General features: G+C 35.2%; 1 protein-coding gene across 1 annotated transcript in view; it reads right to left on the bottom strand.

The window, feature by feature from the left end:
- Positions 1-15,092, bottom strand: part of LOC129005688 (GTPase-activating Rap/Ran-GAP domain-like protein 3) — a 179,468-nt gene that overhangs the window by 1,683 nt on the left and 162,693 nt on the right. Inside the window, exons 8-22 of the mRNA XM_054434652.1 lie at positions 11,341-11,407; positions 10,912-11,014; positions 9,939-10,037; positions 8,476-8,579; positions 7,473-7,584; positions 6,950-7,102; positions 6,497-6,627; positions 5,990-6,284; positions 5,057-5,155; positions 4,694-4,854; positions 3,928-4,041; positions 3,097-3,346; positions 1,989-2,075; positions 1,386-1,504; positions 223-340 (exon numbers count right to left, since the gene is read on the bottom strand). Of these exons, the coding sequence (XP_054290627.1) occupies positions 223-340; positions 1,386-1,504; positions 1,989-2,075; positions 3,097-3,346; positions 3,928-4,041; positions 4,694-4,854; positions 5,057-5,155; positions 5,990-6,284; positions 6,497-6,627; positions 6,950-7,102; positions 7,473-7,584; positions 8,476-8,579; positions 9,939-10,037; positions 10,912-11,014; positions 11,341-11,407 (2,012 nt within the window). The remainder of the gene's footprint in view (positions 1-222; positions 341-1,385; positions 1,505-1,988; positions 2,076-3,096; positions 3,347-3,927; positions 4,042-4,693; positions 4,855-5,056; positions 5,156-5,989; positions 6,285-6,496; positions 6,628-6,949; positions 7,103-7,472; positions 7,585-8,475; positions 8,580-9,938; positions 10,038-10,911; positions 11,015-11,340; positions 11,408-15,092) is intronic.

Consider the following 15,092-nt stretch of genomic DNA (forward strand, 5'->3'; position numbering starts at 1 on the left):
TTATTCCAGGCTAGACCTAGAGTGTTGCAGTATTTTCACTTAGATAAACCCATTTGGTGATTGGAATTGAACCCAGGACCTTTGGGACCGAAGCTTGCTCCTCCTATACTATAGATGTAAGTCTTCATGCCTTGGTTTGTTTGCGTTGGAAACAAACTAAGCAACATGCGCTGTTAAATACTTAAAGGGTATAGACTATTATTGAAGAACCAGTTCCCTTACAATGTGGTGAAGAAGGAGGAGATATACTGGGATCTCTGTCAATTTTGTGGTCGACATGAAGCCTCTCCGCTCGGCTCTGGAAGAATTCTGGGGCTGTCGTAGCGAAGAATATGTCATTCTGTGACAAAACAGTAAAATATACTTGTTAAATAATCAAACTAAATCCAGCTTTTAGCTAACTAACAGTTTTTTTTTCATATTTAATCTTTTTCAGTTTTCGATTTTGTATTTTTACATCAGTTAGTAAAAATTATAAAGAATGAGACTTGAGGAAGATTCAGGGGACCGGGAGAATTGGCGACAATGCGTTCGCGAGGTACCAGCTAGGGTACAAGTGGCCATGGTAGGAATTAAGTAAGTACATCAGTTGTGTTAAGTACGTTTATTAAAAGGAGCCCAAACACTGTTCTTTTTGATTTCCTGTTGAAAGCATAATTAATTAACAGCTCAATCTTAAACGGTAACAATCCAGGTATTTTGTCATATATGCAAGACATATTATCACTCCATTTACCTTATTATCATTTGATTTACTTGTAGAAGCCACTAAATACAAAGTTGGATGGTGTATAATCACAAAAAGTAGTATATAATCAAAGGAAAGCCATTACTAAAGGTCGGCCGCTTAGAAAACGACCTGCGCAAAATTTTTAGCGCATGTAGGGGAGGTATGTTCCCCCTCTCCGCCAATGGCCGTTTTCACACTGCACGACATGACACCGGCACGACACCGACACGGCGCCGCCCCGGTGTCGTGGGAGTTGGAATCCTGTGTTACCAAATGGAACTGCTTACACAATGATATAATAACATTTCATGATGCTCGAATATTGATGTGATTCAGGCTAAACAATATTTTTTGCATGACCTATTTTTCTTAAGTTATGAAGAACGTAATTGTCTACATTTTGATCAGCTGTATAATTTAATTGCTGTTAATATGGGGTGGGGCGGCAGCAGAGTGGGGGAAGAGCCATAGTCTGTCTCACTCCCACAGCTCATTATCTCTCTCTCGCACCAATGCTACGAGGAGGACGCTTTCTAACCGGCCGACCTATAATTTATCTTTACAGTATCAGAAGATTACTTGATCACACAAAGTAACAGTATCACATCATAAAAAATAACAGTACAAAATAATAGTTCCAACAAAGTAACAGTACCTTGGGACAGATAAGGGTGAGCTTGGGCATGGCCATGTGTTGTACCAGGTTTCCGTTGATGATGAGACGAATCTCCATTGAGTCAGAGGTGAAGGCGAGGATGTATGGGAAGGCACAAACTGTTAAAACAAAGCAAGCTGTCAAATTCAATTCACAACAATCGAGAGAATGTTACTCAGTTTTTGATTTATAATCAAACAACTTCTCAATATTGTTTCTTTGAAAATATAACTACCTTATACAGAACCTTTATGAACCTAAACTCAGACCGGAACAGACAAAAGTATTGAAAAAATAATAGAAATTGACAATAACGAGTAGGGTAGAATATTTTTCAATGGTTAAGGAAGATTTAAACATAAAAATTACCTACAAAATCATATTAAAACTGTTACAAATACAGAATGGCAGTCAATCAAGGTTTTTCTGTTTGGCAAACAACTACCCTAGTATTTAAACTTGAAGAACAATGACGCTTTAGACAAATTTATTATTCAATCTCTAAATTTAAAATCTAGGAGATAGGGTAAATAGTTAATGACTTAAAATTTCTATTGGAGATTTAAAGTGGATATTCAATTTTACTTGATACTAATTACTCACCAATACGAGAAGGAATTGTGTTCCAATGGAAGTCAAACTCAGTACTGCTGGGTGAATTACTCGACAGCTTTTGAAAGTGGCAAGTATCTGGAAAAAATTGACCTTTAAATATTTTTTGTTATCCCCGTTTCATGAACTTGAATGATATTAGATTTACCTTACACAACTGTCAAACAGACCAAATTTCAACCCTCCCAGTTGAAGAAATGAAATGGAGGAAGAAAGACCTTGCGGTGTGATCCTGCTGTGTACAGGTAAATATTTTTGTAAATATAGACTTTAGTTTTAGTGATGAATTTACAAGGAGACCCCTGATGATGCAACACAAGGTGGTGAAATTCATAGGGTGACACAAACATCTTACCTACAAGAACTCACAACAACAAATAAAATAGTTGAATTTATTGTTCGTAATGCAGCTGAAAAAAAAGAACATCTAAAGGAGGGTGTTTATAGGCGGGGAAGCGAAGCGCAAAATGCAGAGTGTGGATAATATTTTCCACTCCAGTGGCTGTCCACTTCGCTTCTAGGAAATCAGTACCATAATTTCAATAATTTCAATCAATACCATAATCCTTAAGAGTACTTGGAGCCTAGACGTTCTAACTCAGAAAACAATGAAAGACCTACAAAGAAAATTTCTAATCCTACAGTATACTATATATTTAAATTTCAATCACTCTGGTGTTTGAAAAAATATTTTTGAACAGTAAATAACTCTTTAGCGGCTGTTTGAAATTAACAAAATTAACATTGCTCTTATGGCGGGCAAATCTAGATGGCAGTTTGATTCCATGGACTTGGAGAACAATTCAAAACTACAATGAACATTTCTAAACTCACAGTAATCTAAATATTTAAATTATAGCCACTTTGGTGTTTGAACAAATATTTTTAGATGATAAATAACTCTTCAGCAGCTATTTTAAATTATCCAAGATGGCCGCTAGCCTTGAAGGAATCTTAGGAAAACTAGGTTCTTCGGCACCTAAGAAAATCCAGATTAAATGAAAAAAAAAATAAAAACTACATACTCTAATTTAACTAAATACATTGTTACTGGAGCATTCATTTCAAACAATTGAAAAAATATTAATCCTCTGCTTACTGTTGTAGCACAAAAGCAGCTCGGGTTCTTCATCTTCATAGAGGTCAATGGCAGCCACAAGGTGACCTCTGGTGGAGTCTTGGACGCTGAACAGATGAGAGACTTCGCCCGTGCGCTCGTTGACGATGTCGAACTGGCTGCGATAACCCACACAGATGACGTTGTCTCCCGTTGCTCCAGTGAGTCCTGCACCTCCCAGTGATGCGTCCACTAGGGTCATCAGCACTGGGGTGTCATTTACTTGGAACTCCTACGGAAATGTCAAGCGGTTAGACCAATGACCACTCGGTTAGTCAACAAAGGCAATTTAAGGTCTCTGGACGTGGAAGATAATATATCATGGAACTCAAAGGGGTAAATACACTCAATGTTGCAACACAAACCAATTTTACTTAAGTAGTACTATAACAGGGATAAGGATCAGCTAGCTTACCTAGTAGATAGTAGAAAGAGTCCATATTATCTTTGGTAACACACACAAAACACATAACATAAAACAGTAAAACTTAAAATTTAGTCCCTGTTAGGGAATTCATCAGAAGGGAGAAGAAAAGAAGACACTTGTTTACGAAAGAATATTCAGATATAATTCTTTAGAAAAAAGTATCATAGAACATTTTTCTCATGCAATCTGTTCTTGGAATGCTGCTTCGAGAATAATATTTTAATGAAATAATTATAACTCATTGTATATTGTACCTAAACAGTTTTTTGCGTAGTTCCCTTTTCATCAGTAAATAATATTCTGTAGCCATCGTCAATACCCAGTCTTAATTCCTTATGGAATAGGAAGAGATCAAGATTATAAGAAGTTTAATTTTTTCTATTTACCTTGAGATACTGGAAGCCTTCTACTGTATCCGTATCACTAGCAGGACACCAGGCAGTCCATGCGGCAGAGTGGCGCCATTGCATCAGTAGTAACTTGCGACCCAGGCTGACAACCTGACAACAACAAATATCCCATCACATCAACCCTATCACATATTATAAGAAAATAAGACAACTCTTAAAATAAGACAACCAAAGAAAGTACTGGAGAACAACCCAGAAGGAAGAAGACCCCTTGGTAGACCGAAACTGAGATGGTGGGACCAAGTAGAAAGGACATAAGAAAACTGGGAAGAAGGAAGGAGGACGCAAGATGCAGAGATGTATGGAGGCAGTGTGTTGGGGAGGCCCCGGCCACAGCAGTAAGTAAGTATGTATACATCTTAAGAGATATCTATGGTACGGTCAATCCCACGGTGCAGTTCAGGTTTTATGGATGGTCATGCTATCAGAATTACTCTAAAATCATGGTTTTTTTTCCTTGCCCCTTGTGACAACTATCCTTGCGACGCTTATTACATTTACTTAGTTCGGTAACTCTATAGATTCGAATTTGACTTTGCTATAGTAAAAATTAGTACAGTAGTAAAAAAGCATAGGAATAAAGTCAAAATGACAGTATCCATTATGGTTCTGATGTTTTTAGGACGACTGTTTTTTGCGACTCCCGTTTAAAGACATGATTTGTTAGTTAATTTATTATTTTAATTAGTTAATTACTGCACAATGAACGTTTAACTGAGTATAGATCAGGTGGCACACATACCATGCGTAGATGAGAGCCTCCAGGTCGACTGATCGCGTACAGACAACAACCTCGGGTTTTGTCCAGCCGATGTTCTTTGAGGTCCGCTCTTCCTCTCGTACCAACCTCGATGTCTCCCTCGAAATCCGACAGACGAAACACGTGCATCTTGCTGTCTCTTCCTGAAAACATTTAATTTATTATGTACAGTTATTTATTTACATCTTGTTTTTGGTCATGCTTTGCAACAGGGTGTGACAGACATAGTTTTTTTGTTTGATCTACTCCAGAGAAAGTACGTTTGAGTATAAAGTATTACCAGAAGTTCGTGAAATCCTGTATTAGGTATTTTTTTTATTATTAGGTATTAGATTTTGCAATTACCTTTGTCCGCTCTGAAGAGTAAAATGCCATGAGCCTCGACAACGCTTAGCTGCTTGACTGAGATACTTTTGTCAAAGATTTGCTTGTGAGAAACTCCATCTGAAAAAAATACATCCAGATAAAATACTTCTGTGGTGCATTCAATATGCTATTTAATCCCTGTTTAGGTTGTGTCAAATAGAATGGTATGAAGGAGGGAAGAGGGAAAAATTCCTAGAACTTTTTCATAGAGTAGGTTGAGGAGAAATCTTTTCTTATCTTTTATTTGTGTATCTATTATTAGCCCCTTGACTAATTTATCAGGTACACTAGCTGAACACCCCAGCCAAAACCTTTCCTTCAAAATACAGTATGACTTGACTTAGTTTCTTTCTTCCCGAGGGGCTGCAAAAAAAGCCTTCCACCACACTTGATTCTGGGCCATTCTCTTTACTTTGCCCCAGCTCTTGCCTTCTTCTTCGATTTCTTTTTGTACGGATCTTCTCCAAGTCATCCTTATGGTCTTCCTCTCTTTCTTTTTCTCTGAGGGTTCCGTTCAAGAGCTTGCCTGGCAATGTTGACATTTGGTCTTCTTAGTGTGTGGCATATCCACCCAAACGTTCTTTTCTTTATTATGTCACCAACCGGACTTTCTTTTGCTCTTCTCAACAGCTCTTTTGTTATTCTTTCTAGCAAAAACACGTTGGGTATTTGTCTGGGTCATTAGTTGATGAAAACAACATTTGTGATTTTATTACCTGTTTAATTTTTGGGCTTTTTGGTGCAGTCTAATTTTAAAATCAAAATGGTCTTTTTTTCTAACCGTTTGTAACCAAAACTTTTTAATTTAAAATTCTCTGATACTAATTAACTAATTATTGTTTCTAAATAAAAATGATCTAACTTTTTACTACTAGAACTTTTACATATTTTACTATAACTTCAAAATCCTACCTTCTACGAGGTAAACGCCTACATCAGTAGCTACAATCAGTTTTGCGTCGCCCCACGAGTCTCCGCACGTCACCTCATGGCTGAAGTCCGGGTAGAAACATTGAGGCTCCCAGGGCGCTCGTTTGAACAGTCCAGTCGTCGCTAGACTTGTGGGTGCGTCGCCTTTCACAATGGTGTCCAACTTGAGCGCTTGTCCGATCCTGACAAACTCTACCTGTCGAGCTTCCTCACGTCTGCGCGACCCTCTCGGTGGGTCGGAGAGCACATCGCTGAACGTGCGGCGATTCAGCATCGGCTGAAACATTGAAATATTAATTATTCAAAAGTATGCTAATGCTGGATCTACTTATTCTGTGGAGACTTAAAAGGGTTATGACAAAAAACAACTTTCAAGAATATAAAAACAACAAGAGTTTTAAAATCTTCAAAAATCAAATTTGAGTTGAATCACCCAATTTAAAAAAAAAAAGGAATCGGTAACTTAAATAAGCGGTTGAAGCAAGTTACCATATGTGTGCTGCTTTTCCCCGAATCGCCCATGTGCTCCGAGTACAGATCCTTAATGAGCATATCTAGAGTCCGTTCTCTCTTCTGTGCAAACGTTGGAGTGTTGAAGGCTGCCTTTTCTCCGTTGATTACTGAAACATATTTTAAATTGCTCAAAAACAGTCCACAGCCCTGATATCTTATAATAAATCCTGGAGATTCTTCAAGAACAGTTAAACATTACTACATTTCCAATCTACCACTCTTATCCTTTATCTTCCTCCATCCGGAAGAACGTTAGAGAATAAGCCTAGTAACTGAAAGTATCAATGTTATAAGTTATACATTAGAAGCTGTAAAATCAAGCTAAGCAACTTAATAACAGACTCAAACAATTTGACAAAACGTTGATCCAAACAGGGAAAATTGAAGGGAAAAATGTTTAAAAGACATTAGTGAATAGTGTTGAATTACATTTGACGATGAGGAATTCCCGGAAATCCTGGGCCTCCCTGAACACCGGAGGACACGGGAGAGATGGTCCAAAAAGAGGAACTGACTCTTCCGAGTAGACATTGAGTCTGTAGCCGTGATCTTCCTCGGAGTAGCTGACAACGGCAAACACATCTGAGTGGGGTTGAGGAAATATTCACTTCGAACCATCTTTATTTGTACTTGCACAACTTTGTACAGCCAATAGCATAATTCCAAGTATCAACTACACAATCTCAAACATCTCTTAAATACTTGATGAATATTTACAAGTTAGTGAACATAGAAGCACACATCTATTGTTTCAAGAGTCAACAAAATTAAGTTAGTCATTGCGTCATTGGTTAAGAAAAAATAGATAATGTTTAAAATTATTGCAACTGATTACTAAGTTATTGCTGATAATTTCTCACTTTTAATAGAAAACCGTTATAAATAATATTTTACTAAGCTATCGTGTAAGTAATATTCCTTGTTTGATTGCAGACATTGCAGTAAAGGATACGAGTAAACTGGGACTTGATGAAGGAAGGGTTGAAGTGGATCATCTCTGCAGGTCCTCCGTCTACGTACACGATGTTGACTATGTCGTTACCTATGTGTCTCTTGCGCTCTACCTGTGAATACAGAACCAAATGTGAGAAAAATTGTCTCCTATGAGGACATTGTCTTTGTTTTAAACTAGTATTTCACCATGGGAGTGTTGAGAATGTGTTATGAACCTAAAGTCAAGCTAATAAAAGTCTTCTTTGATAACTATAGACAGAACCATTACCTACTATTTGTTATTTGTTTCTTGCAATCTACTTGCGAGTACAAACCAGAGGAAAATTGTCCAACATAAGCTTGTTTTGTCCCTAAACAGTGAATCTTATTACCTGGAATTTAGGTTGTATTAAACAAAATTTGTATACAGTACTATTGAGACATTGATTATACATAGTCATTGGTAGTAGTTTAGAAACAACAAAATGCTTTGTGTTTGAGATTCTATCCTCTAGATCAGTAATCAAGAAAGATCTAAATGAAAGCATAGCCTCCTCTAACCCAGGCCGCGGCGTTGGTGCGTGGCAACAGCGCAACGTTATGCCTATTACCACCGTAATAATATAAATAACAAAGGTGTAAACATAAACATTTCCTATACTGTCCGTTATAAATTGGTGCAACAGCTGTTTCAGTTTAACGGGACAGCGGTGTTGCCACTTTTGTCTCGACGCAGCCTTGTATTAGAAGAGGCTATGATGAAAGTGTTCCAAAGTTATACTTGAACTATACCTTTACACGGTTGGAGTAAAATTCTTTATTTCACACACTGTAATTCACTCAACGAGAAGGTTTATTAATTTTTAATCAATGTCATCTTATTTATGTTGTCAAAACACTTTAGAGAATTTTACCGCAGTTCTAGACACAGAGAAAATATTTTGTGTTTTAAAATTATATTTATTTATTCTGAGATAACTTGTAAATATATTTCATAGTAAGATATATTTCTGGGAAGTTACCTGTTGTCGGTTATCTTTCGAGTATGGTAGGAGCGTTGAGACATGAAACATGATTTCGTGGCCTTCGTATATTGTATAAACCGAATGTCTTCCAGTCATATCTCCTGTAAAAAATAAAAATAATACAACTATTAAACAACTATTATAATTTGATAAAACCTCAAAGGATCATAATGAATCAATCATAATGATAGCCAAAAGATATTCATTTTCTTTCTGTTTTACAAAGATTTAACAATGTATTTTTTTCAAATTTGATTGTTAAAATATTTAAAGTAAATTTTTAATAAAATATTCACAACGAGACCTACTTACTTTTTTACATTTACTAATTACACTTTTACATTTCTATTTATACGTACTACACAATTGGTACATTTTCAACATTGTAGCTTTGTAGAGTGAATAAATAACTTTTTCCTACAGTTACCTAACAATGTACATGTTCTCTCACTGATTTGAGAAAGCAAAGTGGCCAATTCGCTCATCAGTGAGACAATGTTAACATTGTCTCACTCTAATTACTTTGTCTCACTCCAGATTTGCAACGTGAAGGCACGAAATAGTGAGCGCGTAACATGCAGGCAACGTCGTGTGCGCGCGAAGTACGTTGGCAGCACTGGCTGTAAATCAGCTGGTCAACTGTTGTACTGTTGTATTTGTCACTTCACATTAAATGTTATATTAAAAGTTCACTTCTGTGTAAAAATAGGTTATGTTTGAAGAAACATAAGACCAATTTATTTGTTTTATGGTAACTGTAGGAAAAGTATAATGTGCAACTCGAGTTCAAAGTACAATTGCCTCACTCGAGAAACCATTCCTCACTCGCCTACGGCTCGTGAGTAAGGATTTCTCTCGAGTGAGTCAATTGTTCACTTTTCTCACTAGTTGCACAAATAACTATTTCCTACAGTTACCTAACAATGTACATGTTCTCTCACTGATTTGAGAAAGCAAAGTGGCCAATTCGCTCATCAGTGAGACAATGTTGACATTGTCTCACTCTAATTACTTTGTCTCACTCCAGATTTGCAACGTGAAGGCACGAAATAGTGAGCGCATAACATGCAGGCAACGTCGTATGCGCGCGAAATACGTTGGCAGCACTGGCTGTAAATCAGCTGGGCAGCTGTTGTACTGTTGTATTTGTCACTTCACATTAAATGTTATATTAAAAGTTCACTTCTGTGTAAAAATAGGTTATGTTTCTTCACCAAATTATTTGTTTTATGGTAACTGTAGGAAAAGTATAATGTGCAACGGAGTGTTGTATATCGTTGTGTGCAACTCGAGTTCAAAGTACAATTGCCTCACTCGAGAAAGCATTCCTCACTCGCATACGGCTCGTGAGTAAGGATTTCTCTCAAGTGAGTCAATTGCTCACTTTTCTCACTAGTTGCACAAATAACTATTCCCCACCAAAAGAATTTAAGAATCAATTTTGTTTACATTCAGCTTACCTTTGACGTCAAGACCACCTCTATACTTGTCCCAGCCTTTTAATCTAACTTTATCACCCAATAAACTAATAAATCTGTCGAACTCTTCACTACCAGTCTCTGAAACATAGTAAAACATGTTTTAGTATTTATAAACCAGAGAAATAAATGTTTTGAAATAAAAGAAATGTATATGCCTACTTAAAATACTTTGATTGACTTGTAGGTAGGCTATATAGTCACTTGGCATTGAGAAAATATTGTACGCAGTAGTACCATAACCTTCATAGCAAGTCTGTTAAGGACTAGGAGATTATAAAATAAGATTTGTTATCAAGGCAGATCCCTTAGATTTGCAATAAAATTCAATTATTGGTAAAACAAAGTCGAGGGTGGTTATTTAAAAATTATGCTTTTCATCAAGCGTGACTTGCTACTAAGGATCTTGTTATCGAGGTTCCACTGCATAATATATTTAGAAGTCCAATCCTTGATATCAATAGGTATATTTTTTACAAAACTACACATATTTTAATACAAAACAGACCATTACCTACATTTGTACAGTACATATACAGTATTTAAATAACATACTACATATGTACCACAGAGATTAACTTTTTAGTATTGTGAAAAACATACAGGTAGTTTTGAAAATATTTTTTCCTTTGAGGTTTTGTTTAGTTTTATTTCAATACCTCATTGGGTAAACATACAGGGTTTTTTCATTGAGCTTATTTTTAATAATTGACAATTCATAATTATTTGTAACACATAATTAAAGTTTGTAATTTTATATAACCACATCAAGACAGTTGCATGTTCCGGTTTTATTAAATTGAAAAGTTTACTTTGCGATTTAACTTTGCAATAAACTCATGATTTTAAAATTCATCTTGCAGTTGTTATATATTTCACAACCAAAAAAATTCAGAGAATGCTGCTATAAGCACAAATATCTTTTACAAAATAAATATTTTTAAGTGGTACAAACCATTACTGAACATTTCGTCGTCACACACTTGAGCGGGTTTGGTGTACAGAACACCGAATTTGAAATTGACGGATCCTTCTTGCTCCTCTAGTAGGAGTAAGTCCTGAAAATATACAACATATTTTATTTAGTCTTTTGTCTAAACATGCTCGAGAGTTCATTTAGTGTAACAAAAAGTTTTATTTTAATATTTTCTGAATAGCGAGTGGCAATGGTCAAATCTAAAGGTCCCTGGTTCAATTCTGTACTCAAAAGTTACCTGTTAATAGTGATACAATTATGTTATCCGACAGGTCACAAACCTTAAGAAAACAATCAAATGTTATTGCCTATAACATGTATTACTAAAAGAATTTTCTTTAAAGATTTTATGTCTACTTTACATAATAAAATAGTTTGTACTAAAAATTAAAAATTTAAAATCCTTACCTTTTGAATATCAGGTGAGAAAATCTCCTTTGGTCCCTTTTCAAGCTTTTCCATGTTAGGGAAATTGCTGAAAACAAAGTTCTAATATTACAGAACTCTCAAATTAGGCCTATAAAATTTTCTTGGGACAGCGTGGATTAAGATTATTACCCTTATGTTGAAACCTGATACTGTAAAAATTAGGAGTTGATTAGGACTATTTTCTCTGACTTTTTTTTTCGTAAAACATTTGTAGGATTATTATCAGATGACTCAACAGGAAATGTAAGAAAGGTCGGTTTTCTAAAGGAACTACACATAATGGCTACCAATAAGAAATGCATGCTGCTTGTACTGAAGCCATGAATATACCAAAGCCTAACTTCTCTTTGCTCTGGGCTCAATTCAATGGGGTAGGATACCTTCTTTCGTCATTTTACTTTAAGGCAGGATACAGTTACCCTAATGTATTCGCTGTTAACATTTATTGAGCATTAGTAGGTAACGAATTAATTTCATCAATATATTTTGGTTACAGGCTTGAAAATAGCTTGTTAAAATTACTCATCGTTTGTTTTTATCAATTAACTAAAATGATAATTTTCATATAAAAGATCAAGTTAGGGTGACAATGTATTTTTGGCTAAAATTTAAATTAGGTTTTACTTTACGCATTTAAAAGTTTAAAAACATAATAAATATTTAAAGAATTTCAAAAAACATCTTATATTAAATATAAATATTTATGTACTTATTAGGTGACTATTAAAGCTCTGTGGTATTTATTTCATTTTTTTGCAGGTAACTAAGGCAGTTTAGACCAATTCGTAAGACTCTATCTTGAAAGTGTTGACTTCAAACATATGTTCAACTTCACATGTTCATATGAACGAATTGTTTATCCATACAGGATAGAAACAGCCAACAATAGTAACAATATGAAATTATGTTATAGTTCGGCCGCTTAGAAAGCGACCTGCGCGCTAATGCTAAACCAATGCTAGAGGAGGTCGCTTTTTAAGCGGCCGAACTATAGTACATTTATTTTCCAACATACTTAAACTGTATAAGCAATTATTATGTACTAGGGGCCCATTGCAGCTCAATTGTAAAAATCCCCCTTCACCTCCCTTGAAATTTGGACTTAACCATTTCCCTATGCTGTGCACCATTCCTAAATACTCTCCTTCGAGTCGCAGGCTGTCTTCCCCTAACAAGATACCTTTCAACACTGAATTATCATTCCAACCTAAACACTAAAATCAATAAACAAACAAATACACAATGTTTTCATCAGCTGGTATATTCAAAACAGCTTATAGAAACACTGTAGCAGTACTGCCATTAGAAAATGGCAGGATCTTTGACAGCATGTGGGGCAGGGTTGGTGTAATTTTTGACACTGTCCTTATGAACCTTAAGCTTTAAAATCAATCCTCAACAGCCATGCTACCTTTTTCCTAGCTCGAGATATTTTGTGGGGACCGATTTGCTTACGGAATTAAATATATATAGATAGATGGATAGAAGATAGAAGATAGGAGATAGAAGATAGATTAAGATTAAGACTGTGCCGTTCAAGGAGAATATTAAATGGCCAGAAGCAAAGTACGCAATATCAAAGTTATATCTTGGAGGTAGGTTCTCGGAATAATAATGCAACCATAATGATTCTGCCTCATTAGAGATCCGAGTAGCTAACCTTGCTCGAGGCCACTGTTTAGGTGTAATTGTGTGGAAGCTTTTCTTTTCTTGTACCATGTTTTAGTCAATAATAAAGCCAAAGGAATGCTTGATAATTTCCAACAACATTATGTTATTGTAAACTAATCGCTAATCGTAAACTATTTTGGCAATATTTTTATATAAGTGATTAGTAGAAAGGTCATTGACTTTTCCTAGATGGAATATGGTGAATTTATTTTATCAAAAGTTGGGGATTTACAAAGTAACTTTCCATCTTTTTATGGAGACTAGAGGTTGGCCCCGTGAAAACTTGACCATTGTAAAAACTTCTCTATTTTCACCCCATGCTATAAATAAAACATGTGATTGGAATTTATTCCATTTGTTTGGATTTTCTGTTTATATTTCATTATTATTTCGTCACCAGCATGGCAACCCATAAGGCCCATGTAAGTTTTTAAAACTTTAAATTAATTTTTTGTTTTTTTTCTTATTATGATTTATAAAGGGGTTCTGCACATCTACAGGCAAATATCTTTCTAACAGTATGCATAGATTTTACCTGTGATGCATAGGAGCTGAGAAATAAGGTTTTCAAGAAACATGCTTGCCTATTACTATATAGGATTATTAAACTGGATAATTTGAAATTGGTGCTGGGAAAATAATAGTTTAGATACTTGCAAAGTGTTGAGAATTATGCATTGTATACATTATTGATTTTAAAAGTCACATATTACACGCACAACAAACACAAACACAAACACAAACACATACACAAACACATACACAAACACAAACACTCTTTGTCCCCTGATTAAAGTTTTGCTCAAGCAATATAACATTTTTGTTACTGTATTTACAAGTTCTGATGGTCTTCCCTATAAAAGATTTTTAAACAATTTGATGCTATATTGGCATCCAAGTTAAAGAGTATAATTTTCTTTTGCTTCCTCTCCCCCTTGCAAAACACGGGTAAAGCAGAATGACTAAATTAAGTTAAGAAATTAGAGCAAGAAAAGTTAAACTTCAGCAATGCTAGAAGGCCACCTACAACTGGAGGGAAGGATGTATCATATATTCATGGTTCTTGAACAAACCAGATGCATTTCTTATAGCCAGCTTTTATGTAAGGTTAATTGAAACCCTACCCTGATCTGACTTACTAACCATTCGGGTAAAGAGTCTCTTCCTCAGCATTATATGTTGTACACTTAGAGTAGGTCATGCTTTGTTTGATTTAAGATCCGATATGCCTCACTGCTTATTATTGATCAATGAAAATTATCTCTAGCAATCATCTGTTAGTGCATCAACCCCATTATTATTCTACAATACCCTTATAGCTTATGTCAAAAACTCATTGTCAATATATTTTTTTATGTTTCGACTGTATGTTTTTATAGATTTGCTTACCCTGAAAATACAGTACAAAATGAACTGGATATGAAAGGTTCATAAGCTGGCAATATGTACCAAGTGGGGTTTTACAATTTACATTCTTCTGATGGAACCAAACAAGTGGTCCTTCAGGGGCAGGATATTGCTATGCTGTGTACTCCCCCCACCCTTTCTTTCCACACATACTTATCTTTTACTCTTGTTTTATAGTACATTTATTACAGTAAAACAACATAAAATAAATGAGTTTTGTACAGACCTGGTGGAGGGATCCCTAAAATAAACAAAAATCAGATAAAGAAACTGTTTTTACTTGTTTTATATATTGAGGCGTAAAGTTTTTAAGTATGCATCAATTCACCAGGGTTGTGCAATTATGTAAAAAAACTTTTGTTCAAGAGCAACATTTTGAACAATAACACAAGTAGCTTTTTATTTCTTTATAAATTGGTTACCCTGCTTAAAGGAAGTGTTCCTTGAGAAATGTAATCTAAGTGTAGCAAATTGGAGTTTTTAAAATATGAACATCTTTTTTTACAAATAAATTTTTTTTTCTGAAATAAACTAAGCTGTAATCCACAATTAGATTAAGTGTAAAGAGATTTCAGTTACTAATGCAAAACCATTCATTTTATGCATAAGTACAATTTTGACTCTATTCTAAATGAACCCAATGGCTATATGAT

This window comes from Macrosteles quadrilineatus, unplaced genomic scaffold (assembly GCF_028750875.1).
Source record: "Macrosteles quadrilineatus isolate MER2022 unplaced genomic scaffold, UCM_ALF_1.0 Scaffold_30__1_contigs__length_1495292, whole genome shotgun sequence".
In the NCBI taxonomy this organism is placed as follows: Eukaryota; Metazoa; Arthropoda; class Insecta; order Hemiptera; family Cicadellidae; genus Macrosteles; species Macrosteles quadrilineatus.